Source organism: Pseudopipra pipra, chromosome Z (genome assembly GCF_036250125.1).
Source record: "Pseudopipra pipra isolate bDixPip1 chromosome Z, bDixPip1.hap1, whole genome shotgun sequence".
Taxonomy (NCBI): Eukaryota; Metazoa; Chordata; class Aves; order Passeriformes; family Pipridae; genus Pseudopipra; species Pseudopipra pipra.
The window spans coordinates 28,839,262-28,866,203 of NC_087581.1; the positions used below are offsets into that span (position 1 = coordinate 28,839,262).

The window sequence follows — 26,942 nt, forward strand, 5'->3', positions numbered from 1 at the left end:
TGGTGTGAAGAATGCTAACGTAGAGACAATACCACCAGCTTGTGAAATCTGGATAAAAAGTCTATATCATTCCTGCCTCTAGAGTACTCCTTTACAAAAAAAATGTGCAGGGAGCAAGTTGCATTAGAAAAATCATGAAATGCACGAAAAGATATGTCAAGCCACAGTAATTCAAAATTATGACAATTTTAGAATAGCATGAATGACACAAGAGGTGTTTACATCATGATACAGGTTTTTTTTCTAATATATAATCAGACTTCCTGTAAAAACAGCAAGGGAAAAAATGGAACTACACATCAAAAATAAAAGGTTATGGAGAACAACAGGTTGCCCTTACAATGAACTGTATTTTATGCCTTATCTGAATCTAAGATACTTCTTGTACCACTCAATATCCCACACAGGACAACCTTCAGTATGCAGAGGGACCTCTGGGCCCATCCTGTATTATGATCTATATATGTTCTCCTAGTACTACTTAACAGTGGATTGATTGCTTTAGGCAGCTCATTTCACTGTTTGCAATGTTCTAACAGCAGATATGATGGGCACTTTAACTTCCACCTGAACATCTGCCCAGTATCACTATATTCTTCTCTATTTAAGTTTGAAGGAGTTCTTCAATTAAGATATGACAATGTCCTTAGGGAATTATGGTTTTCTCTCTGGTAGAGAACTTGGACATTCCCATGCTAAAATAGAATCAGCTCCAGACCAACTAATTTTTTTTCCATTGACCAAATCCTGTTCTAGCTGGCAATATAGTGCCCACCTTCTCAGTTTGAAATTTCATCCCTTCTCCATACTTGTATGAGCTGGGACATCACTGTAAGCACACAGGAATCGACTGACCTCTCCCACTCCTTCCACCTTTCGAAGCAGAAGATGGTAGTTGTTCATGCTTTTCTAAGACATTGTCCATAATTAAGTAATAACTCCCTTATTATGAAGACAATGGATGGTTTTTATTTGCTTGATGGTTAAGATATCAACTGAGAAGAAGTGTTGCACACTATATATAACAGGAAAAGGAAAAAATAACCCTCCAATCCACACTAGCTTAACTAGAACTTTAAAAACTTCCCCTCAAAACTTCAGTACAACAGCACAGTTACAACACAGTACTGAACACAACCATATCAGGATGCAACTGAGAGCAATATCTCATTTTCATCACACCTTTTTTTAAACATGGCTACATATTCAATGAAGGATGTGCTTAGCATAGGAAGCCAATCCCATGTGAAGTGGCGTCTGACTTCTGAAAATCCAAGAAAAAATGTTAAACTGTTAACAGAGGGAAGTTGTTTGCATGTGTATGTGCAAAAAACTCACAAGTCACAATGCTTCCTCTTCTGAAACACACATGGTTACACTTTAAAAACCATAAAAAACATTTATAACAACAGTTATAATGGTACTTAAGGTATAAGTTCAGAATCCCCAGACAAACCATAAGCAGAAACGTGAGGACCACTCTCTTCCCTGACCCTCCTGAAATCCAGGCTTATAGCATGAAAAAAATCAGAAGAACTGGTGTATATTCTTGCTAACAACAGAAGTATATGTCATTCCAGGGGCAGCAAATCTTAAAATTATGGTGCTCTTGTGGTTGCATGAAATATTTTTCGTGACTTCTAAATTGCACTACCTTGCAGTAATAAATTCACCATAATCATCATGGCCAGTCTTCGCAAACAAAGATTTGGGAAAGGTCTTTACCCTTCGAGCCTGTGCAGTGGATTTTTTAGGTGAGACACAGTGTGTGCTGAACTGAGCCCACCCTTTAATCCTGAGGTTCATCTGCCAGGGCCGAGTGAGCTTGGACGGTGGCAGCGAGGTCCTCAGGACGTAGGTTTGTTTAGGGTGACCTTCTCTTAGATGGATGGCCTTACAGGGCTGACGAGCTCCATCTGCCTGGGGAAGTCCCCTGACCGGGAATCGAACCTGGGCCGTGGTGGTGAGAGCGCCACATCCTGACCACTACACCACCAGGGGGCCCCTAAATTCACCATAATTCCATCAAGAAATAGCTTTACAGCACTGTGATTGCATAAGTACCCTATGACAGAATATTGCTATGTTTTATAAACTGGCTTATGCCAATTTTCCTTGATTGGCTTTCTCGGAACTGTACACAGAAACTCCAATGTGGACATAATTTGCATAAGACTAAAAGAAAAATTCATAAATACCACCGAGTATGATAAAATTTATGTTACAGTCACACAGATAGATGCTAAATACAATCAAGTACTGCTTACATGCAGTTGCTCAAAATATTTTTTTAACAGTGTATCAACATTTAAAGCAATGTCCTCAACATTTCTAAGTCTCAGTTTGGAGAAAAAATTTTCAGTGTTTCTGTGCTCCAGCCATTGAGCACCAGCCCTTGAACACTCCAAGAAGCACAGGGCAGTATTTCACCTGACTGCAAGAATCCTGAACAGCAAAAAGGTCAGCTGCAACAGCGATCACACCGGAAGACAGGAAGCGAAGCGCAAGGCAAAGGCTGCTTGAGCCCAGCACTGCCAGGTGCCCCTGGCCCTACAGAGAAAGCCTCCAAGCTCCCTGAACAGGCAGTGGCACCAGCACCCCTCTGATGACCGCACCTTTACGACTCCATCCTCAGGGTGCATGAAGCAGATCCCAAACTAGTATTTCTCATGAGCACTTCATTTCCAAACACTGAGCAAACAGGTTGTTAGTGAACGGGGAAGAATGTCAACCAAACATCTCCAGCTGTGCAAACACAGCAAGTGTTTACAGGCAACATGAGAAGACAAAATTTATCATTTCTTCCCTAAATCCTCTCTAGCACTGACACCCAGCTATCCCAGCCACTACTGTGAAGGAAAAACTATTGTCAAACTCAAGTAAAACAAAAAATCTGAGGAATGCAGCTCAGCCAAGGGAGAGCTATTTTGTTCTGGCAGAGTCCTGACTGGAATGGAAGGGGGGTGGGGGGACGTGGGGGAAGAAGAGGAGGTGGATGAGGGGAAGACAAAAAGGAAAGGAAAAGAAGCAGGAGAGGAATGCTAGCATGGTCTGAGTATTTTCTTTAAAATATTTTATAAAGAAAATAAATATTATTGAAAAGTTTAAAACATCACAATCTCTGCCTTGTTTTTCTGTCACTTCCTTATCTTCAAACAACTAGACGGTTCTTTAACATGAGAAAACAAGCATTCACTGAAGAATAAAGGACAAAGAGATAGCAAAAAAAACTATTTCCTTCAGTGCTCCCCAGCTCAAGTGACTAGTAAAGTCAAAACAGTAATTCTCAAAAAAAAAAAAAACAACCCTTTGCTGTGCCTTGACTTTTCAACTTCAGTTCTTAACTTCACAATGACAGTTTTGCAGTGCAAACAAATCCTGCTTGTTAGTTTAAGAAAGGAAAAAAACCCAAACAACTTTAACAATAAGCAGCAAAGCATCAGATTTGCTGACTTTAGCATCATGATTCCCCAACATTCAGAAAAAGCAACATACACTCAGTCCACACACTGCACAAACAGAAGGCAGGGCTTTCACTATCATCCCTATGCCTTCCAGACACAGTGCCTCAAGCCAGGAATACATCCTACCCTCAAATTTATTGAGGTCACTACAGGCCCACAATGAAGTCTCACTGGGTGACCTGCTTCTGCTGGGATACTTGCAGGGAATTTGTATGACTTAGAAAGTAAATTGCTATTCTGGCTTCTCTGCTCCCACCCCCTCTTTCAATCTCTACTATCCTAAAAGATGGCCTTCTCCTGATAATTTTGCAATAGTCTCATAGCTCTTTAAAAACTGATTAAAAATACAGGAGCAGCTTAAATAGACTGTCACACTTCACTTTAGGAAACAAATCCCCATTCAACTATCATTGCAGCTCATCATTAAACATAAAAAAAATTCGCCATTCTAATCTCAGCTGGGTAGAGACCGCAACATCGCGTCATTGCACAGCTCAGCACCATGTCATCCCGTCTCAAACACGGCTCTGACCACAACTGCTTGGGAAACAATTCACATGTGTAAGTGTTCATATAACCACGTATCAAAAAGGGAAGTCACATCCAAGTAGCTTCCTTGCTACAGGATACATATCCTTGTACCATGATATGTACCATGCAACATGCGCAGGCCACTAAAGTTACTGCACAAATAAACCTGCAGAGTCAGGACAGATGGTAAAATTATTACTTGCTTTTTACAAAATATATGTTTTAAATTACCCATATGTAGTATCAGCTGCTTCATTTTTCTAATTTAGGTAACTGTATTTAAAAAGATAACCATCCTTTAATTTCACAATGAATGTCCAGAAGTGAAAATTTAATTTGTCTTTTCACCAAACTCCCAATAACGTTTCAGGCACACTTTCATTTCTCACTCTGTGTTCCCAGGGTCTGCACCACATAATTCACACAATTTCTGAATGTCACTGTTAAATTCTCACTTTCAAATAGGAGAGCAAACAAACCTTCAGGACAGGGTTTTTTCCTAGATTTTTTTTCAATCACTCCAATATCACAATAAAGGGCCATATTGTGCTCTTCTGCCACACAGTTGAAGTAGTGTGAAGATTGTGAGGAATCCTCACCACCACAGTCCGGTCAGAGACCAGACATGGCTCCACACTGATGATAAGGTTCATGTGCAGGGTCTGCATTCTCCCACTTCAGCATTTCTGCATACCAGACAGAGCTGCCCATCTTGTGGGAGTCAAGAGGAACAACTATTTGCAGATACACAGTTTAGTCCTAATTCAATTACTGGACTAATTTTTATATTTTACAAGTTCTTATTCTGCTGACAAAAAAATTACAGTAACAATAAATAAGTCAATATAGCCATTATAGCCAACATTTTTCTCACTCTCATTGAAAACATGCAGAAAAGTAAAACTTTTACTTAGTACCCTGAGCAAGCAAAAAGGAGGCTTCTCTTTGATCTTTTATTCCTATATCAAGAAAAAATAACATCCCCATATCCTTCTGAAATCAACATTCCACAGCCTCCCTTTTACACTCTCATTTTAGCAGGGTAAGACACAAGAGGGCAATAAGAGGCTCCTAGGATAAAAGTCCTAAGACCTCATAGAAAGAATTCTCCTTTTGAATGGCTGAGACAAAATGCATTGTGTCAACCCTGCACCCAAAATCACCATTTCCCTAACCTGCACATTGTAAGTAACGAGCACATACATAAAAATCACATATACAAACTATGGGTCTCAACAAAGCCCAGAAAAGTCAACGGGGTATGTCCCCATCAGTTCCCTGAACCTTTGCATCAGATTTTTAGTTTAAGCTATTTTATTTCACTGTTCAACCAGTAGACACATTTTTGCACCACCTTAGCAATTTTTGCCTTGCACCTGGCAAGGTTGCTTTTCCTACCTGATCTCTCAGTTGTTGAACAGAAGTCTGAAGGTTCAGAATTTGATTAAAGAGAGGACTCTGCAGCACTGATTTTAATAAGTTGAGTTTCTCCTCGTTTGCAATGTCACCTCGATTCCGAAGTTTTGCCTGTAAGCGATCCATGGCCTGGAGGGCCCGATGGGTATCTGTAGCGACAATTATTTCTAGTCAGTAGCAGTCTAGAAACAGCCATATACAAGCAGGTAACTGGTTTAAATATAACTCTCTTTACTGTTCAAACTACAGAGGACTTGAATGGCTCAGTTCTCAACAAAAATCCCAGTCCAAACATGTCTAATGAAGCAGGAAGTCAGAGGCAGAGCACAAAACAGAAGCCAATAAAAATCACATTTTTGTCCACCAAGAACTGGCTTACAAAAGTGAAAGAGCCTTCATTAAAATTCAGTTACAGGAACTGTGGCTACAAACCATTGTAAATAAATAGTGACATAAAGAGTCATAATAGAAAACATTTGTCTTTTTCATGTCTTTCAGGCAAAGATTAAAACAACCAAATGAATACAACAGGCTAAAAATTAAATACACTAAACAAATGATGGTACACCTTCTGTTTTCAAATACAAAAACCCAAACCCAACACAAATTTTTAATCAGAAGAGATAATTTTCTCAAAATCTCTCTCAGCAGTTTATGCCAATGACCCAAATCTATCATGCGCACTTGATTTGGCCACAAAAATACTGTGATGCAAATGAAAAAAATTACCAATTGTTTCCAACATCTTTTTTTCTTCTCAGCTTCTATTTCAACGTTGGTAAGAGATAGAAAATATATCCCTGAAAAATAACAGAAAGGGAAAAAAAGTCACATTTATAGAAGTGTTAAGCTCTGATGGAGAAGAAAAAAGCTTGACTTCCGAAAACAAGAAACAGCAAAATAACAATCCACAAAAAACATATCTCCATGGATAATTAAAATAACCTCAAAGGTGACTATATTCTGAGTTACTTTGGTGCTTAAAACCTGCCTGAAAATTGCTTTAGGAACGTACTTTGTCATATTTTCCTTTCCATAATCAATGCTGCTGTCTGCATACTGCTGCACAACATCTCCTGCAATGCTTTAAACAGAAGCTATTAATCATCACTGTCACTGATATTTTACAGTTTCATTGCTTTCCTTTTCAGTGATTCACAAAAGACATTCCCTGCGGGATCAGTTTTCAAGCTCTATGTTGACAATTTCAGGTGCACCAGCCACAGCACATTTTTAAGCAATCTTTTTTAAAGAAAAGTCACATAAATCACAAAGTCTTCATGCTAAAGACCTGCAAGAGTCTCACATTATAGCCTCCACCACTAATACGACTTGGAATTGAGACTCTGATCTGGATGATGGCTGAGTTTTCACCAGTGTGTGTTTTCAGGCAGGAAATTCCATGCTGAGAGGAAGAAATTTGGAAATTGCTTTGTTGATTCTTTTTGTTGCTTTTGGGCGTTGTTCAGGGCTTTTTTTTCCACAGTATACCTCCTATTGCTCTGAAATTTGTAGCGATAGAACATGTCTGATGAGATGGATAGCTGAGGAGAAGTGAGGAGGTCAAGTATCATTGCAGGTGTATGAACTCATAATCTTATCCTTCAAAATCGTGCTTTTGTTTTCTTTATAATAGGAAAACCATTATAGCATCCCAACTTGAATCTGGAGAGCTTAAAAATATGCAGAACCGCGATCTCTAAGCACTCAGGAAAAGAGATTTTTTTCTTGAAACTCTGGAGAAAAAGAGAAATGGGAATGATGTTGGCAGATCTCTGGGTAAGCTAGCCTACCAGGACCATTAGTTATGGAACCTGATTGTCAAGCCTATACTATTTAGAGTTTATGCAGAAAAAACAAACCGAGTGGGTTTAAAATGGTCTCAAGTTCCATCAACATGACTTCCCTAGTTTTGATATACCAGAAGCTTTGTATCAATTTTATTCATGGAATCACAGAATCATAGACTGGTTAGGGTTGGAAAGAACCTTAGAGATCATCTTGTTCCAAGCCCTCTGCCATGGGTAGGGAACCTTGCACTAGACCTGGCTAGTCAGAGCTCCATCCAGCCTGGTCTTGAACACTTCCAGCAATGGGAGCATTCAGAACTTCTCTGAAGGTTGCTTTTGAATTTGCCAATACATTGGTATAGAATCAGGACAACATACCACTTAGCGACAAACATTCAAATCCCTTAAACCTGATTTTGTCAAAGTAATCTTATTCCATGATCCAAGAGAATCCAATAGAATATCAGTAACAAATAAAAATAAGCCTTTATGAACTTGTTTTCTCACTTGGCAAAGGAAATCCCAGCACGACTGCCAGATCTCAAAACCTGAAAGTGTCTTGTTTTTTCACCCTGTCGCTCTACAAAACAAGACAAAATTAAGTCTATTTTATATGGAAAGGGCTGGATGAGATTATTTAAATATTATGAAGGAAGCTGGCTTCCCTAAATCTTAATCACCCAAAGCTCGTTTTTAGATTAACAAGCTACTGTCACTTCTATTCAGAGTCCCTATTTACAAGTTTACATTTATGTCACATTCATAAGTGTCTTTCTCAGTGACGATACCAATCAAAGCAGTTCTTTCCTGTTTCACTGTTCCAGTTCTTTCTCTATAGCTATTCTTGGGGCTCTGTAGCGGATCCAACCAGAGAAGTGTGCAAAAAAATAGATATGGAGTATTCTTCAGTCATTTTAGTGCCATGATCCTGTTTATCACAGCACTACACACACAAGCACATAGCATTATATGTTCAACAGATGAAACTACTCAGGAAAAATAAAGGGTTACTGTTCTGCTTCAGCTCCACAAGAACCTCAAGAAGAGATGCAGCTGTAAAATGTCCCTGTCTTTTGGAATAGCTGGATATTGCTTTATACCATAACTCTATTTGTCAAAAATCTCATTCTTGCCATGCTGTGAAAGGCATATTTTACAAGCGACAGCAGAGAAGGTCACCACTGTGTTCAGGCAACCCTGAAGGTATGAACTCTGATAACTTATAGTGAAAGATTTCTAAAAGCAGACTCAAGTCCTAAACATATTCTACAGATTGAGATGATGGCATCTAATTTGCAATGAAAAGAAGTCCTTAGCTCTGCTAATACACTCATTACATACTTTCTCTTTACCTCATGCTTTAGAGAGAGAAATTAATACTGCTCCAGTGCTATGCTAGCATCAGCAAATCCATTTTTAACTCTCAGTTTATTTGTGTTTACTTTAGCAGGAAATCCCTCCCCAGATGGCCATCTTAATGCTTTTGTTGACTGCAGCAATAAGCATGAGCAAGACAAAAACTGTTGTCAGGATGTTTTCCCTCAGGACACCTCTGAGGCAGATGCAATGTGTTGAGGAACACCAGCGTTTCTATGCATCGCAGGCCCAGATGACCCCTGTTCTCTCTGCCTGCACTCTGAAATGGCAAAAACCCACATGACTGTGCTCCTGCTGTGCCACATCCATGCTAACAAGTGGGATCTGTCAGCACCAGCTTAGTGGCACATTAACATATTGAAAGTACAGGAGCAGCAACCACACATCAGTCCAAAATGCACCACTGAAACACATCCATAAGCAACACCACCCACTGCAGGCTGCCCCGGCCTTTAAACCAGCTTTTGCTTCTAGGTTTTCTAGAAATAATGTGCTAGGGAGAAGTAGAGAGGCATGCACGATGACTTGCTGACAGGTGTAAGTCTATCATTTGCTATTGTGAATATTTTTATAATGCCATCACAGACTTCTACATGTACAATGGGAAGATTCGTTCTGATTTTCTCATTTTGCAAACTCCTGGCAATTTGTTTCACAGGAACCTGAAGCCAAAACTAGCCCTTCTATACATCATACCATACTGCTCATGCCTCAAAGAGCTTACTAGCTTAGCTCAAAGTAGATTTAACTATTTTTGTATTTCAGTGTTAAAGTTCATTAATCTCTTCACAGTAATAAGGACACAGACTGTCTGAGTTAGACTTTTTTAATTGGCAACTCAAAGAAATGCTGCTAAGGAAATAGCAAGTTAAATTTACTTTCAAGTTTTAAAGGCACAGACTTGAAAGCTATGACTTTTAAAAAAAAAGGCAAACAAAAAACCCTCTCCACCTTCTATTTTTCCTTCTGTTTTATAACATTAAAGTAGAAAACACAAGGAATTTTAGACAGGCACGTGGTGACAAACATGGTCTTCTCTCTAAGTATAAATGAAAATTAAAAATGATCCCTTTCAAACTTGCACTTTGGAAATGTGACTCTTCACATACTAAGAAACAAAAATGTGTTATATACACATTTCTCTACTCTCTATGGTACCCTTCTTTGATAAGGTTGGTTGCCAGAAAACAGTTGGCATGTTGCAGCTCTGGTTTCCTTCCGTCCACTTCTGTAATGCTAAAATCCACAGGTGGCAGAATTTTAAAAAAAACAACCTGAAATTTATTTGATCACCTCCTTTCCACTGCAGCCACACAAGACACTTAGCTAAACAGACAAAAGATTCAAGAGAAAAGAGAAAGACCTTTTTCCAGTGATTATTCTTTCACACCTGATCATTTAGTTTCTACAAAGAAACCTACTTTGTTTCATTGATAGATACTCCATCTACTCTTTCACAAAGTCATTTCAGATAATACCCTGGAAACTAATGCTCATAGCAGTGGATTACCAAACATGCAATGCCAAAGATAGAAGACACAGTAATAGGCTTTGCCCTGTAGCTCCTGCATTACTTGAAGTGCTCTGAGCATACAGAGGAAATGCCTATCTTAAGAGTGATCTCTGGGCCCAAACTTTGGCATGAGATTAAAATTAAATCTGTTTCAATTAAGTAGCATGGTAACCACAACATGCATTTAATAGCTGTTAAAAAAGAGTATTTCGAAACTTCTAATCTAAATTTCAACACTTGGGCCTGGTTTTGTGTGTGCTAGAGATATCATTTAACATTTGATTTTTATCCCATGTCATTTCCCTCCCATATTTTCTGGCTATCACTCAAACAGGCATATTGTGTTAGCACTGCATGGTGCAGGAAAGGAAACCAAAACATGCAGGAAGTGGAAGATGTTAATTACTGCTAAACCTTCTGCTTTGCCTGCAGATTCCAAGAGGTCTTCCATTTTGCCCAGTTACATCCTGCACGCTGGCTACTAAGCCCAGGAAGAAAACTAAGGTGGATCTCAGATTCTCTGGGAGTAGTTTTGTCAAAATAAATGCAGTAGAAACTATTCATGGTAAATTGAAAAATCTCATGCTTTTCTATGTATTTTTCTACTGTCACAAAGGCAATTTTACTCTTGCATACAGTGCTTTCTTAAGCACACTGAGAAAGCGTATGGAAATAAATGCAAGAGAACAGTGACCCACAGGGAAAACATGATAAACAAAAACAATAAGTGGAAAGGAAGAAAGAAGGGGAAAAAAGGCTAGCCTACCATTTTACTGACAGGACATGCGCTGGCCAAATTAACATCAACCACTCAGTTTCATCAGCCAAGAGACCCTAGACTGCTAGCTTCCCAATGACAAAAGAGAGAACTGATTCAAATTAAGGATTTAATACAAGCAAAATTAATGTGCACTGTTCCACAAGGAACAAAGCAGATTTCCACTGGCTATCTGGAATGTAACAGGTAAGCAAGAGAAGCCTGACATTTACATTTAAAAGCTATGCTAATGAAAATTGTTCTGAAACATTCAAAGTAGAAATAAAAAGGCAGTATTCACACAGCCTATATTAAGACTCTAAGAAGTCTGAAAAGATGTTACTAGCCTCTAGAATTTGGCAAAATGCTGAATGCATCAAAAATATGTAGAGATGTAATGGCTCTGTATGTTAGAGAAAAGTTCTGTTATAGAGTTGAACAGCTTTATGTATTTTGAAGCAACTATGAAAACAGAATTCTGAACATTCAACTATTTTTAACCTTCTGTATACAACACATTAATGTATTAAAGAAACTTAAAATCCTTTTTGATGAACTGGTAGTCTGTTCACTGTGTATAATTAATAATGTTCTGTAACATTGGAAGGAGACCTACATCAGCATAATATAAAATATCCATGTTAACTGACAAGCAAGTGATAATTGCAACTGGAAAATTGGCTTAAACTATCCATAATGCTTTCACCTACAGATAAACCTGTCTGATATAGCATATTTAAAAGTGATTTGCATAGAGTATTGCAAAAACGACAACATAGTAGGTGGAGTGTTTCTAGTGGGGTTTTGGTGGCTTTTTTGGTTAATGAAACAAACATCTGTTTACAAAAAGGTATTTTTTCAGTAAATATTTAAATTGAGAACAGTTGGAATCCTTTCTTCTAACTTCTGAAGTACATAAGCTTCAGAAACTAAAAAGCAAGTTTTTGGTATATGTTGAATATATGGGACACAACAGACGCTGAATTAACAAAACATAGGCATGATTAATATTGCCTCTTTATGTTTTCAGCATAGGCAATTGATTACCATATTCACTAATTCAGTTAAACCTGATGAAGCATAGTTCCTGCAGCAGTTGCACCTCTTAATGTATACTGCATCCTTCACAGAGGTGACAATAGCATACATAAATGAATAAATACAAAGCTTCACTGAACAGTTGCCAGTAAGCTTCAACAAAGAGTCATTATTTTCCTTACAAACTGAAAAGGGAAATTTCTCATTGTATACTGCGACAATAACAAGCAAGTTATACAGGAAATCACGACACTGTATAACAAGACCACTGTGCAAGAGGTCTCAGATGCAAGGACAAGGTTTGAAAAGTCTACGAAAGAAATACTTCAAAAGTAGCACATTTTTGTACTGACTTGTTGGGAATGCCAACAAAACTGTCTTTAGCAATGATGATACAGTATACAGTACCAGCATAGTACTGTATTAGCTTAAATTGCTTCATCAGGATGCTTAAATACAAAGCCAATTAGAGAATTTATTGGATGCTCTTCACAGAATGTAAACTTTCTTACAGGAAACATGGAGAAGATGATTTTAAAGGTCTTTAAAATGGTTCTCAGTACAGTGATCAAAGTGCTACTTATTAAAACAGAACCATCTACAGCGATCTGGGTGACTGAGAAGCGGCACGGCATTTCTCGCTGAAGAATTCACAGACAAAGGGCCAGAAGGAATATAAAGATCATCAATTAGTATGTAAGTAGTGCAGTTCTCTCTTGCCTGATGCTGATACTGATCTAACTTTCCTAGTGTAAAGAGGAGAGAGTGTATCCAGTTCCTGATGAAAAAGCTTCTTCAAAGCACTAAGGAAACAATTAGTAACACAAGAGCTAATCAGCAAATGTTACATGCATGTTACTGTTAAATAGATACACAGAGATAAAAAATATGCATACTAGAAATGCATAACAATTTTGGAAAAAAAAAATTTGATGTTCTCTGTCTTAAAAAATGTTGCTTATTAAGGTCGATATGTCCTTAGATATTTTCAATCTGCATTCTTTTCCTCTGATATTACAACTACTTTCAATTTCCAAGGAAGCCTCAAGTAACATTCCTAAAAAATACTTCACCACTTTCCCCTTTTCCAGTTTAGATTCCTCCCTCCCAACGAGTTGCTGTTATCTTGGAAAACGGAGTAGTTATATGAGAATCACAGGGCATCACACAACAGAACTTCCGCAACTGCAGAATTCAAACCCTTCCGTTTGATTAGGGTAAATCACTGCTCTGCTCCAGACACACACTTCTGATACCATTTCTGGCACCAAAGCCGGTAAGGACGTTTTCTATTCAACAGTTTACAATAAAAAACCCCACCTTCTGCACGTGTTAAGAACTAAAAATATAACGGGACGTGGTAGTGTTATAAAAGCAAAACACAGGGAAAAGGAAACAAAAATAAAACCACAGCATTCTTCAGCCAAGTGGCAAATCAAGCCTGTTAAATGCGGTACACGGAGTTCAAAAGGTCGGCTTTGTGAAAGTTTTTCTTTTACTCCCTTTCTTCCTACTACTATTTCCAGTAACATATGGAGGTGCTGGTAGCAAGGGAATACCATACGAGGAACGAACCACTCCGAAAAGCAGACCCTTTCCTTTGCGCATCCAGACGTATCAAAGGGCACGACTGCGGGCGGCTCCTCGCCGCTCCGCTTCCACTCTGCCAAACCCGTCACGTTTGAAGGCGTACCCGGGGAGCTGCTGCAGCGCCGCAGCGGGGTCCGGACCTGCGGAAGCGCCGACACCACCACGGCAACAGGTACCGACCCCCGAGCACCCGCGGCCGCCGCCCCGCCCCGAGCCCAAGGACACCGCCGGTCTCGCCCGGGCCTCCGGTCCGGCTCTGGCTCCGAGCGAGGCTGAACGCCGCCGACCGCAGGCGCTGGCCGAGGGCCGCTCGCGGGTCAGTGGCAGCGGCGGCAGATGAGGAGACCCTCCCAGGCAGGAAACACCGGCGGGGCTTGAAAACGGGGGGTGAGGGGGGGGGCGCGGGCAGCAGGGCTCCCTGCAGATGCCGGGGGAGGCTCGGCTTTTGTTTATGTGAGGACGTGTCCCCATCAGGCCGCTGGAGCCCGCGGACCGCCCGCCGCCGCAGGCCGGAGCCCCGGCCCAGCGCGGCCCCCAGCGCCGCTCCCGCTGCCCGCCGACGGCCCGGGGCGGGAGGGACGGGACACAGCAACAGGCTCAGCGACCCCCGCGGCTCCACGGCCTCTCTCCTCCTCCAGCCATTCCCCTCCCCGGCAAAACCCAGGGGACCAACAGAACAATAATAAATAAAACTTCGCGAGACAAATGCATTTTAAAATGCCGCTCAAACTCCAGCGACATGGCGGGGCCCTCCCCGGCCCGCATCCCCTCAGGACGACGCGGGCGGGCTCAGCCCCCTCCCCGCCACCCGGCCCGGCGCCCCGCTTACCCCCGCGGCTCGGCGGCACCGCCGCCCGGCCCTGGTCTCCGCCCTTCCCGCCCCCGAGTAGCGGCGCCGAGCGATCCGCGCCGCGGGGGCAGCGCGCTCGGGCACGCCCCGCCGGCCTGAAACCTAATCCTGCGCCGCCGCCCCCCCGCCCGCCGGTCTCCCCGGGGAACGGCTGGACTGCCCGCCCGCCTGCAGCGCCAAGCGGGACAGCGGCAGCACCGCCGCGACGGATGGCGGGGGTATCCAGGGGATGGCGGGGGCATCCAGGGGATGGCGGTGCACGGTCGAGGGCTGCCTGGCCCGCTCCCTCCCGGCCTGTCGCTTCGCGGTCCTTCCCGCAAAGTTTGCCTCTCCACGGCTGCAGGAGAGTACGCCGTGCCGGGGGTGACACCGGGGAGCCGGGCTGCCCGGATTTACCTCGCCGGTTCGCCCGTGAAGTGAAGGTGGCGGCGGGCTCGCCGCTGCCTCTTCCCGCTGGGGCCGGGTCGCCTGCGGCCGGGCGTCCGCTGTGCCCCTTCTGCTTCAACAAGATGAGCCGGGACTGGAAAATGGGAAATATTTGCAAATGTTAAATAGAAAAAAAAAAAAAAAATTAAAAAAAGGAGCGAAGACCAAGAAACAACACATGATGAAGTTGATGAAGTCAGACAAAATGATTAATGAGGTCACAGAGTTACTGAAGGGATGATTTTTTTCCTCGATCCAGCAGCTGGTTAGTGTCTTAACTAAAAGTAAAGAAGATGCTGTGTGCCTTTCACATATATATGTTCTAAGAATAAAGCACATAATGCAGGAGTGTTTGCAGGGACCACATAAACGTAAGTTCAGCTAAAAGTGGAATTATTTGCTGTTTGTTAACTTTGCTTCTCCCAGGAAATGTTATCAGTCTTGGTCTCCCTTTTTCTTTTACAGAAGATAATTCTTTGGTGTAGATGCACTCCAGCGGCTCCATCGAGGTAACCCCCCTCAGAGAGAGATGGACCCGCACTGTTCTGCCAGGCATGTTGACCCTGGCTCTTTAGAAGCTCCATGTACTCTTTATCTGCTTGCCTTCTATTCTGGTTTGGTTCTTTTTCCAAATAGATTTTAACTCTAAGTGTCACCATATCAAGTGATTGTGGTTTGGGATGATTTTTTTTTTTTTTTGGGTCGCACAATCATTTTAAAGAAACTTAATGTTTTGAAGATAGAATGGAGTACTGCCCTATCTATTTTCAAGAGGATCAGTAAATACAACCACAGTACAAACCCTTACATTAGCAGAAGACTTATAATGTAAACTTTAAGAAAGACAGGTCTTTGCACATTGCATGAAATTATTCAAGATTAAGTTCTAGTTGAACGACCAAACAATATTCATCTTGCTTATTACCTTTCTTCTGCTGAATACTAAAATATGCATGTAATTACACCTTTTTAACAGTAATACTTCCACTTTTTAACTAAGAAAAATAATTTTCAAAATTTTATTCATGGGTTCCATTGTTTGGTCTGGCATGTGCTGGTGAGCATATTGCTTTTTTAAATCAAACACAGAATAGCTAGGACATTGAATGCTCCCTAAACTGTCCCACCAACTTTGTGTGTTGCATGAGCCTTTATTCAATCCAGAATGAAATCTTAAAAGGAAGTTACAATTTGTTTGCATGTATCATTCTTCAATAAATAAACCATAGTCAATTAGGTAAGTACGAAATGAGACAGCTATTGTTATTTTTCTGTTGCTCAGGCTTTAACCATAGCATCCCACTGAAATAAAATATAGTGACACTATTAAGTTTATTTGGAGCAAAAAAAGGGCCAAAATTAGGTGCAATGCTACTTTATTCCTGATGTATAACAATATCATTTGTTTAATAGGTCCTCCCAGGAAAATTTGTCTTTGTGTGGGATGTACCTTTCAGATAGTTTTTAACATATAGACCACTATTCTCAAGTAGAAATAAATTTTCAGTTATATTCAGATTTTGTCAGGTCCTTGGGGTCTATAGAAAGTAAATGATAGCTACTAAACATCATTCTACCTTAGTTCTTGCCTGTATTTGCATGGGCATACTTATGGCAACACAGCCGTATGCACAAACTTAGCTCTCTCAGTTGACATACAACGCATCTGTAATGGGAATTTGCATCACAGGAACATAATGAACTCTTGTGTGCAGTAGCTGGTGACTGATGAAGAGCCATGCAGGCATAGTTCTAGTAAATAGTGAAGCAAACTGTTAGGAGTTGGACCACACTAGTGTTCTTTTGCATATACCTCCTAGTAAGTCTAGGAAGCTAATTAGAAAGACATCAGCAATTAGTATTTACTCTTTTCTTCTTTTTGTTTATAACAAAGTAGGACAGAAAATCATTTCATGGATTCTACAATGAGGAAATCATGTGACCTCTCCAACCTCTTCCCAGAAAAAGAGGGTAGCAAAGTATTAATTATTAATAATAATTAATAATTTCCTTAGTGTGAATTACATTGTGCGCAGTGACCACACGATGTTTTAAGTTATGTGATAGCTTCATTAGTGTAAGTGGTGTGGCCACTGATGTTATCTTGAGACATGCTGTCTTTAAAATATGAGAAAAGATAATCTGTTGTGTATTTCAAGTCTAACTATGTTAGTAAACTACAAACAATTTACAAACATTTATCTACGTGATTTTAAATAAAAATTGCAAGCAGTTTTTTAAAGCATAAATTTTCTTCAAAAGACCATTATGATCACAAAATCCATAAGTTAAAAAAAAAACAAACTGTCTGAAAACTCTTAAGGAGACGATGAAGAGGATCTAAAAAAACCCACATTTTATGTTCTCCAGTATTAATATATAGAAATATTTCATTTCTCAGGCCAATTTATAATACGGTTGAAGTATCAATATTGAATGAGATGTCTGCCTTGCTGATTTACTTAAATAAATAAAATATTAATATTAATGATGTACTGCTTAGATTGATTAGAAAACATAAAGGAGAAGTGAACTCAGAAAAAAAGTCTTTACAAAAATATCAGGGGCACAAAAAGCAAGTATATGTGTCCATTAAATCATTCATCAGGCTGCTGTTGGGGATGCAGTCTTTTAAAATAGTAATGGGAACAGGATCCATCAAATGAAATGAGTCTGATATTGCTCTATCTGAGTCACAAATACTGACTTCGCTGTGAGAAGGATACTGTCTATGAAACACATTTGACAAAGTTTATGGCACAGATCTATTTAATCCCTACCAGAAAACATGCATTCATAACAATAATTGTTTAATTTCATTACTGTGGGTATTATATTTTAGTATGGGAATTGGTATTGCATGCCCCACTGGAGACTGGGTAGAATATATATTTTAGGAACCTAAAGGAATCCTGTGAGGGAGGACTCAGGAATATTTATATATTTTATATTAATGCTTCAAAAATTCCATCTATCAGCTTAGAATAAAACATAAAAAGAGACAAAGAAACCTTTTCATAAGTACTAACTTGATTAAAAATTTAATAAATTTCTTCTTTTATAGCCTTTTCATTATTACAGCATAATTTTCTGAATGCATATTCATGTATATATCTGCATACATAGACACAATATTATACTTTTCATTAGAGAATTTCCTCAAATTTTAAGTTAAAAAAACCCACTAATTACAATCTTCCCTTTTAAAGAATGGTAATAACTATTATAGATCAAATTTTATTCTCTGTGTGTAAACCAAGAGTAATCCATTGCCTTAAGTGGAATTAAACTGTAGAAAACCAATTTGAGATCAAGGGTAACTATGATCCTAATTGATGTAGCTGCTAATCTAAATATATTAAGTATGTGGTTATGCATTCTGTCTTTATCTAACTAGGGATGGATCACTATCATCTTCTTTTCTCATGGAACTCTTTATAATAGCATGCTTTTTTACTGCATTTCCAGAAGTTACACTAGAAGAAGCATAGTTAAATATAACACACTTCTCTGCCATCACCTCAACATAAAAATTATACTTGAAAAGTCAGATGGCCTAACTCTGCAGTCACTTCTGTTACTGGAGGTAACACCACTCATGTTGTTATGCAGAGTTAAAATTAGGAACTGTCTCTCAACTTTTGCATTTGAAATTTATTCTTGTTTTTATTATTATGCTGAAAAGTACAGAATATCAGTTTCACTTACTGAAACATTCATGTTGGCAAGAATGGTGCATAGATTTACACTTTAAAGGTTATTAGGGAAAGTCTTCCCTGGGGATATACTTCATAACTGTTATTGCTATTGGAGGTTACACATGTGTGTAGAAGAGAAAGTATGCCCCGTAAGGTAAAACAGAGTAAAAAAAATCATAAAAGGTATGTTAATTATTTATAACTACAAAACAAAATACTTTAAATTATGGCAAATTAAAAGGACATTTATTTACATACAAACAGGATTGTTTAAAGCACAGGCCTTGCCCATAGCATAGAAGTGAAGCCAAATAAGTGACAAAGTATATTAACCTTGTCGTAGATTTTTCAGACACATAATACCTATAAGGAGTGTCTGGTTTTGTCAGATTAAGGCTTGTTTTTTTTTTTTTTTTCAAATGTTGAATTTTGCCAAAGGCTGCCACATGTTTGACAGACGCCACTCTCAGACAACATAATTTAAAAACGTTTTTTCAGAAGTCCCTCAAGGGACACAGTCCAGAGCAACATGTGATCTGGAGTACTTGTAAATGTAACAGTTGTACCAGTATTTAAAAACACAATGCAATATCTCATTAGTAATTTTTGTGTTAGAAAAACTGGTAGGTCCTATATGACATTTCCTTTAGTTCTAAAATCTTCAGAATGGAAGGAACTGACCTGACTAGTTCATGAGTTTAACTAACAGCTGATCTTGTTAATTTTGAGTATTGAAAATGCTATCACCTCTCTCCAAAATATTTGAGGTGTCAGAACAGCTATATAAATTTATCTGGAAAAAAATGGACTGTAATTAACCAGTTTTACAGGCAGGTAAACTACAGTACATTAGATGGGAGGGAGCAATGTTGATAGGAAGAAAAGGAAACGATTCTCTGGCAGAAGAGAATAAAAGCTCTTGAAGATGAATTGGTGAAACTGAAGTAAAGCACAGCAATGTGTATAGATAAATTTTTTATATGGCTCTGCAGTTTATCCAAATACCTTGTATTTGTGTCTCTGTGCACTATTTAGTTAATCAGTGTATCTGACATCTTGCCCATTTCCAGTGTATGATGCAGATGACATTAAAGAGTGCACATTGTCTTCAAGTCTTTGCTTCTGACACAAACTGTGAAACTGGAGAGGTGTTTTACTTTCAGTGGTTTTCAGAGTTAAAATCTTAGGAAAAATTTTTGCAGTCTTGAGCCTTTTATTCCCAGGAACACTCCTGATACCACCTACTGTGGATAAATAGTTCCCTACAAATCAGACCATTAAAAATGGTATCAACCCTCCACACTCTCCCAGTCATGCACCAGTATTCAAGCTGTAGTCTGTTTGAGAGGCAATGAAGTTTTACAGATGGCTTTGCCAAGTCAGTGTGTACAGAGAGACTAAGCAAGCAGCTCTGCTCCATGACCTTCCACCTATGCTTCTCTAAAGGGTCTGTTTCAACATGGCTCTGCATGTTCTTTCTCAGTTTTGACTTACATGTAGAGAAGAGGCTGAAATGTACATCTATGTCCTTCTTCTATCTTATTTATGATGTAGCTGAACTTTGGTTTAGGACTAAAGCTATTAGTATTACTACTATTATTAACTGCCATTAATACTATTAATATATAGATGAGTTGAAAATGTGATTATGACAGACTAGGAATTACCAATATGTTGGTATCAGTATGGAGAGTATGAGTCCAAAATCCAAACATGCCAAGTATATATCCCTCTGCCTGTGAACTTGTAAATTACGTATTGCTCATTCACATCAGACCAGTCATTTATGGATAGCCGGTGACATTGGCAAAGGAAATAGCTGTGCTCTCTTGAAGAGGCTACACAGAAAAAAGGCTTTATTAGCTATTATACCTGTCATCCTCTTTAATGCTATTTTATATAGCAAGATCAGCACCTGTGAAAACCAGAAAAGCTGGGGGAACCTTTCCCTTATTAAGAATATATCCTATTCAGCGAGCTGGATGGAAGGAGGAAACTTCTGATGCTTTGTGCTATAGACTGTTGGCCCTGATGTGAATGAGCATGTCGGTAATTGGCTGAATTTTTAGAGTCTTTGGCAGATTTGCTGATGTAAAAATGCTTAAAATTTCCTTTGATTCATTGACTGTCTTGCCTTCCTCTATTCCTACTCAGCTGCTGCAAGAGAGTTCACCATTCCTACACACCACTCAGAAAGTACTAAGAAAAAAATGAAAAAATACAGAGAGAAAAGAGATTTCAAATAACCAGAAAATGTAAAAAAGTTGGTGTTTCTGGAATAAGCTGATTTTTACAAGTATCTGACAAATGGAAGTTCCATTTTAGTTTGCTCTTACATAGGAATTTGATACTAAGGGAAAATCACTTTAGCAAATGAAACAAATATAAATTTACTTCAACTGCACTCTCACTAACATTAAAAAAGTTCTCTTAGAGCAGGAAGCTAAATCAGTAAATTCCTTTTTTCTGTTAAAGTCCACTTTGGTTTAGGTCAGCTGCTTCTCTTATAGATAAGGGTTCCTTCTCATAGTGATATTGTCATGAGGAGGTCTTAGACTTTGATTTGAAATGCACAAATTTGCCCTTAGCTGTTCAATAAGTGTCAGAAACTTTCATTATAAGTAAAAATAAGAATGAATATTCCATGGAAAAACACCTGGCTGTAGTAAGATGAATCCCTCATTTTCAGGAGTGAAATGGTTGTCTATTGGTACTCATGACTTTGTTTGCAGAAAATAGTTCATTTTCTAGTTACATGGTGTTGCCACTGTCACTGGCTAAGTCTCCTTTTTTTTGTTTTCTTCAACCTTTTAAGGATTCATACAGTGTGCAGAGCACAGGACAAGGTCTCAAAGCTGTCATAAACTTTCCCCAGTTTAATGGCTTGAGATGACACCTAGTCTGCAACCAATCAGAATCTCAAAATGTGTTATGCAAAGACAGGCTCAGATGAACTGCAATTTTTTTTTCATTATACAGTTGCCTTTTAATTTTTATTGCCAAGGGGACAAACCAAGAGGAAATGGATTTAATAACTGCAAAGTGGTGCATTTTGAAGCTGCTATTAATAACATTTGAACTCTGAATCTAATTTGTGTGTAGGAGGAACGAATAATAATAATGTTGTTTAAGAAAATAAACTTAAATAAAAAAAAAAAATCACTCTTTCCCTCTCATACTCTTCTATCTCGTGTCCATATCATTTGGGAACTCAAGCTGTGAAAAACAGAACTATAAATGCCCAGGTAACTACAGAACCATATGAAGGTAAAGAAAACCAAAGTATTGAACCTATTCTATTTCATAATCTGATATTGCCTTAACATACACAGACCCTCTTGAACATCAAGAAAGTCCAAAATGCACATCTGGTTTGTAAATGCTACTCAAACAGCAGAAAGGAGATGCTGTGGACAGCAAGAGAGATGTTTCTGCATCTCCCCATACCCCTTGCATGTTTTTCCATAGGAACGACTTGGCAAGAGAAACAGGAGGGAAGCCAGCAGCAGGAAAAAAGCCCTTTTAGTTTTTAGGACTGCTCTCTGCATAAATTAGCTGTGTGTAAACTTAGACCCAGTAATTTGCATACAATCCCCTGCCCTGCAACACAGAGTGCATCACCATGCTCATGAGGCTACAAGCAGCTTTTCTCCTTCCCTCCTCCCGGTCACTCCTACATGTTCTCCTTTTCTGGAACCTAAGGCATGATGACTCACATGGACTTTACTGCAAGGGGCTTTCAGACATTTATGCCTGCAAGGTTACCCTCACTGCAGACATCTTCTGCAGGTGCTTTTTCTGATAATGCCACTGTTCATTCCACTGTAGTGAAGCAAATGGTGGACCTGGATATTGAAACTATCCTAAGAAAAGTTAGAAATAAACAGCTTGGAGAGATCCAAAAGCCCTTCTCCAGATCTGTGTAAGTACCTAGAGGAGGCTACCAATATTGTTACACCCAATACTCAGCCCCATCCAAGTCTGCTGCCTGGGTCTTCACACTTTGGGAGCTACATTTGTGACATTGAATTTACCTAGATGACTCCGTTTTTGTTTCTTAAAATATTTTTAGTCTACCATCAGGTAAATGCTGCTAGAATTCATAAACCAGGCATTTTTCTATCTGATTTTTGAGACTACCCAGACTTCTCTGATAGAAGATACCTTCCTGAGCAGGTACCACAATGACCTATTTCTTCATTTTTAAGAAATAATTTGGCACTCAGACAAATGAATTGAGATACCTTTTGGAAAGGACTTAAACTTATGTGTCTTGCAAAAATAACCTATATTATCCTAGCTAATGATATGCTGATTTGAGCACAGTCCCTGCATTTGACATCAAGACTGTTTTGCCTCACACTCCTCACACATGGCATTATTGACATTTAAAACCAGAAGTCTTTTACCTAACTCACTCCAGGAATATCACAGTAAGTTCCTTGATCAAGACAGCCCTCAGTCCAAACAGAGGGAGGAATAAAATTTAAATCAGGGTCTGCTACACTCCAGGTGGAGGTCAGCCCACAATACTGTTTTATGTATATGTGGGTGTCACTACTCCACATCAAAAGGTGTATCTGCCTTTGATGCAGCTATGAAGTAGCCAGAGAACTTTGTGATCCATAAATCTGAAGTAATACGAAATGCCTCAGTCCAGGCAGAGAGAAAGGTTTGAATATCCTTGTCTATGTTCTTCCTTGCTAAGGCAGCTCCTGGGCCAGCATCCTTTTCTAAGACAGCAAATGGTTTCTGTCCATACCTCAGTACTTCCATCAAGGCCTCAAAAGCCAAAGCAAGGCCATAGGCATCTAATATATTTGCAAACTTATATCAAGCTAGATTAATCATATTTTCTCTGGATCCAGCTCCAGATTCAGTACCTTCTTTTTAAGTCAGGAAAATCCAAATGGTTTCTTACTCCATATAATGCTCTCAACTTTGGGAACATGTTTATTAGAATTTTTTGTATGAATTTGAAAGAAAATCCTTGAAATAATTTGAACAGGAAAGTTTATCTTCCAAATAGTCCAATTAGACTTACTTTGCATCTGCAATTTTATTCGGGAATGGTATGTTTATACACAGCTTTGAGAAAACATACCGGTTTTGCCTTTTGACCTTCAACTGCCTCAAGCTTTCATTAAACTATAAACATCAGCATTCTGATAGGGGCATATGTACCAAGTACAACACTGACAGTCATGCCTTATTTAGAAGGGTACTTTCCTTACGAGACTGGCAAATCATAGGTGATTTTTCAACCTTGATAAGATATTTGAGAAATCTAATTTCCAGTGGGAATAAAAGTGCCTTGCAATCTGGAGATACTGAAGACACTTGTTAAAACCAGGGAGGAATTGCAAACTCTAGAAATTAAGGAATTTGAACATCTGTTAAAACTCAATAAGCATTTAAGCAATGAGTGAAATAATAAATCTGGTAGGCATTTGGCATAAAATCTCAAGAGAAACAAAACAAAAAAAAAAAGAAAGATTTATACTTCAAATTAATTTGGCAGATGGCTCAGAAAAGAGTTTCTTAATTTCTCTTCAAATTGTAAATAAATCAGTTGAACATCATTTTGAAGACTACATTTACCAAGTGTCAGATGAAGAGAGGCACATAGTGTGATCAGGTATCCATCACTGCAACTTGCTGAACCAATTGGAAGTTCATAGAGCAGGAAAGGCATCACGTCGCTAGTAGTTTCTCTGCAGAGCTGGTCTCCAGGGTGGTTCAAGCTGCCAATGGCTCCTGACTCCCTGTTGCTACGTAGCACTTCAGATATGCCAGCACGTCATGATGCACTACCCTGCAGAGACAGACAGCCTAGCTTCAAGTATTCAAAGATGACTTAGGAACCAGAAATAGTAGATGCACATTAGTGCAGCACCAAGCCTGCCAGAGTTCAATAAATGTCTGGACAACGCTGTCAGGCATGTAGTGTGGACTTGATGAGCCTTGTGAGTCACTTCCAACTCAGGATATTCTATGATTCTATGAGTCTATGACTGAGCCAATTAACTCTTGGTAATGGAGCATTTAAGGTCCATCTAGGTGGACACTGTGCTAATGTAATCATCCTGCTCCTGGTATCCATGTGGTAGCATCATGTAGACACACATAACTGTGAAATATAGACTGCAAGAAATGAACAATCCATATCACAGTTTTACAATGCTATAAAATACAGATTATGTTTTTAGTGAAAATTGTTGAAATTCTAGATGTCCAATTTAATTGACTGGTATAATATCAAACATTTTTCCACAATAGATGCTGTAATAGCTGCTACAGTCTTTGTTTACAGGGAGCAAACACTGATTGAGAGACGCTGTAGAGCAGAAAATGAGACAAAAAGGGAAAGTAAATAACAAAAGTTTGTTCTGTCTTCCACTGCAAGTACTAGGAGATGTGACATGAAACTAAAAATCACTACTTCTCTAGGCAACTTGTTCTACTGTCTCACCATCCTCGTTGTAATTAATTTATTCTTTCTGCCCAACTAAAACTTAATGTCTTTCAGTTTTAAAGTGTTGAAACTTGTCTTTTCACCACAAGCCTTGTAACAAGTCTCTTTCTCATCAACCCCACTTTATGTATTGGAAGGCTGCACTAAAAGCCTTCTCCTTGTTAAACAACCACAATTCACTGAGCCTTTCTTCACAGGAGAGGTCTTCCAGCCCTTTGATCAATTTTGGTGGCCCTCCTCTGCATCCACTCCAACAGATCTAAAACCTGATGTCTCAGACTACAGAAAAAGTTGGGCTGTCTTGCCTAAGATTACCTTCATGATCACAGCATCAGTGAATTGACAAGTTTGTGCTGGAACACTTGTTTTGATTAGTGAAAGTCCTTCAAAGTTGTCAAGTCTACTCTCATAAAGTACATCGCACATTTTACGATAGGTGGCAAAATTTTCTGGTACATCAGGCACATGATGGAAAAATTAGTTGTTTAAACATTTAAGTGCAATGTCTAATCATATGAAAAGTTTCTGAAAGTGTCTGTGACAACTTACCACTATTCTCACTTCCATCTCCTTGTGCAAAGAGCGAGCGTTATCACAGTATTCTCACTTTGGAAGATAAAGGGTAAGCTCCAGATCCATTTAGAAGTACTAAAGTCTCATTCTCAAATATTTAGGCTTTGTAGTTACAACAGCATTTCCATAATACCTTAAATAAATTCTCTATTTGCAGCCCTGAATGTCAGTTTAGATTTTCCATTACCACGGCCTTATGGATTATTAAATGATTTGCAAGGAATATTTTGTATTGAAAAATATAAAAATAGTCTAATTCTTTTAAATTAACACTGTTAAAAATTAGTTTTTAACTGATATTTGTGAAATACGTAGTTGGATGGCACCAACTTAAAGCTAGTTGTTGCTGTCTATAGTTATGATAAAGTAGTCTTTTAGATAAATACCTTTTCAAATACTGTTTTAAACACTTTAAAAAAAACCATTTAATATGAATTAGTTTATATTCCTAATGCCTTGCTCTAATGCTACAATGAGAGCATGTCATGTCAAGATGTTTAGATTGGGCCAACTTGCTTGTAACTTGTTGCAGTTTTAGAAAGCTGCACATCATCTAGGGAATGCTTTTAACATGGTTATTGGTCAGCAGTTTCTATGAGCAAATACAGTGAGTCATGTATCTTTATAATGACTGAAGCATAAAAGGATTTATCAAATGTGATTATGATGTTTAATTTATAAAGAATATGAGACTTTCATATGTCCAAAATATCCTTGTGTCCAAAGCTATTGGCAATAAAGATACCTGTCAGCATTTTCACCTCCCAAATTGAGCCTTTAACGACTTACCAAGACTACTGCTTCTGCATCTCAAACTTCATAATTTCTTACTTTTTTGATTAAGTCCAAACCATGAGATAAAAAATATAAGCACGTTTAAGTAAATGTGTGAAACTGTAGTTCCTGGCTGCAGGCAAACGATAAATCAACAGTTTCAAGTGTTGCTCTGTTCAGCGTAGCACAGTCGTATAGTCTATTATGTTGGTGTTTTGTGCATGTAGATTCAATGATAAGCATAGGAAGAAATCAAGCAACAGCTACTATAAAAACCCTACAACTTCCTTATTAAATGAGCTATTCCACTGAATGTTTCAAAGGACCTTTGAAAGACAAAGCATAAATTAAATTATTATAAAATAAATGGTTGAATCTCAAAGGAACCTATTTCATAGTCTTTTTTCTCGTTTCCTGTACTGGCACCGTACCCAATGTGTCTCCCTCCTCTAATCAAGATAAATAACGTTGCTATGCAATCAGAGGACTCAACAAAAATCAGAGAGAACATTCCCAACTGACTCAGTCTGATGAGACTGGAATGTTTGCTAAAGAGGATGAGTTATGAGATAGACCAAACTCCTCTCTCTCAGCAACTGTAAATTCAAAATTAAGGGGCTTTGATCGAGGAAGTGTGGAAAAAACCCAGAAGAAATAACAACCCTTTATT

General features: G+C 38.9%; 1 protein-coding gene and 1 long non-coding RNA gene across 23 annotated transcripts in view; one reads left to right on the forward strand and one right to left on the reverse strand.

The window, feature by feature from the left end:
• MPDZ (multiple PDZ domain crumbs cell polarity complex component) overlaps positions 1 to 14,746 on the reverse strand; it is a 111,206-nt gene extending 96,460 nt beyond the window's left edge. For 16 of the 19 annotated variants that reach the window (XM_064641249.1, XM_064641257.1, XM_064641256.1 and 13 more), the window contains exons 1-3: positions 14,306 to 14,393; positions 6,141 to 6,211; positions 5,394 to 5,560 (exon numbers count right to left, since the gene is read on the reverse strand). In XM_064641249.1, coding sequence (XP_064497319.1) covers positions 5,394 to 5,560; positions 6,141 to 6,156 — 183 coding nt within the window. In that variant the 5' untranslated portion in view covers positions 6,157 to 6,211; positions 14,306 to 14,393. Of the gene's footprint in view, positions 1 to 5,393; positions 5,561 to 6,140; positions 6,212 to 14,305; positions 14,394 to 14,722 lie in introns of those variants that run through there. The other 3 variants (XM_064641259.1, XM_064641258.1, XM_064641242.1) reach the window with 2 other exon arrangements.
• LOC135406816 (uncharacterized) lies at positions 12,083 to 26,727 on the forward strand. 4 transcript variants are annotated; one of them, XR_010426495.1, is made up of 5 exons: positions 12,083 to 12,582; positions 12,978 to 13,162; positions 13,413 to 13,648; positions 15,218 to 15,304; positions 16,650 to 21,628. It is a non-coding gene; the product is annotated as an uncharacterized LOC135406816 (long non-coding RNA). The 4 variants fall into 4 exon arrangements; XR_010426496.1 differs by adding an exon at positions 25,123 to 26,727 and having other exon boundaries at positions 12,090 to 12,582; positions 15,218 to 20,713; XR_010426494.1 differs by having other exon boundaries at positions 12,090 to 12,582; positions 15,218 to 20,713; positions 21,266 to 21,628.
• The last annotated feature ends 215 nt before the right edge of the window (positions 26,728 to 26,942 follow it).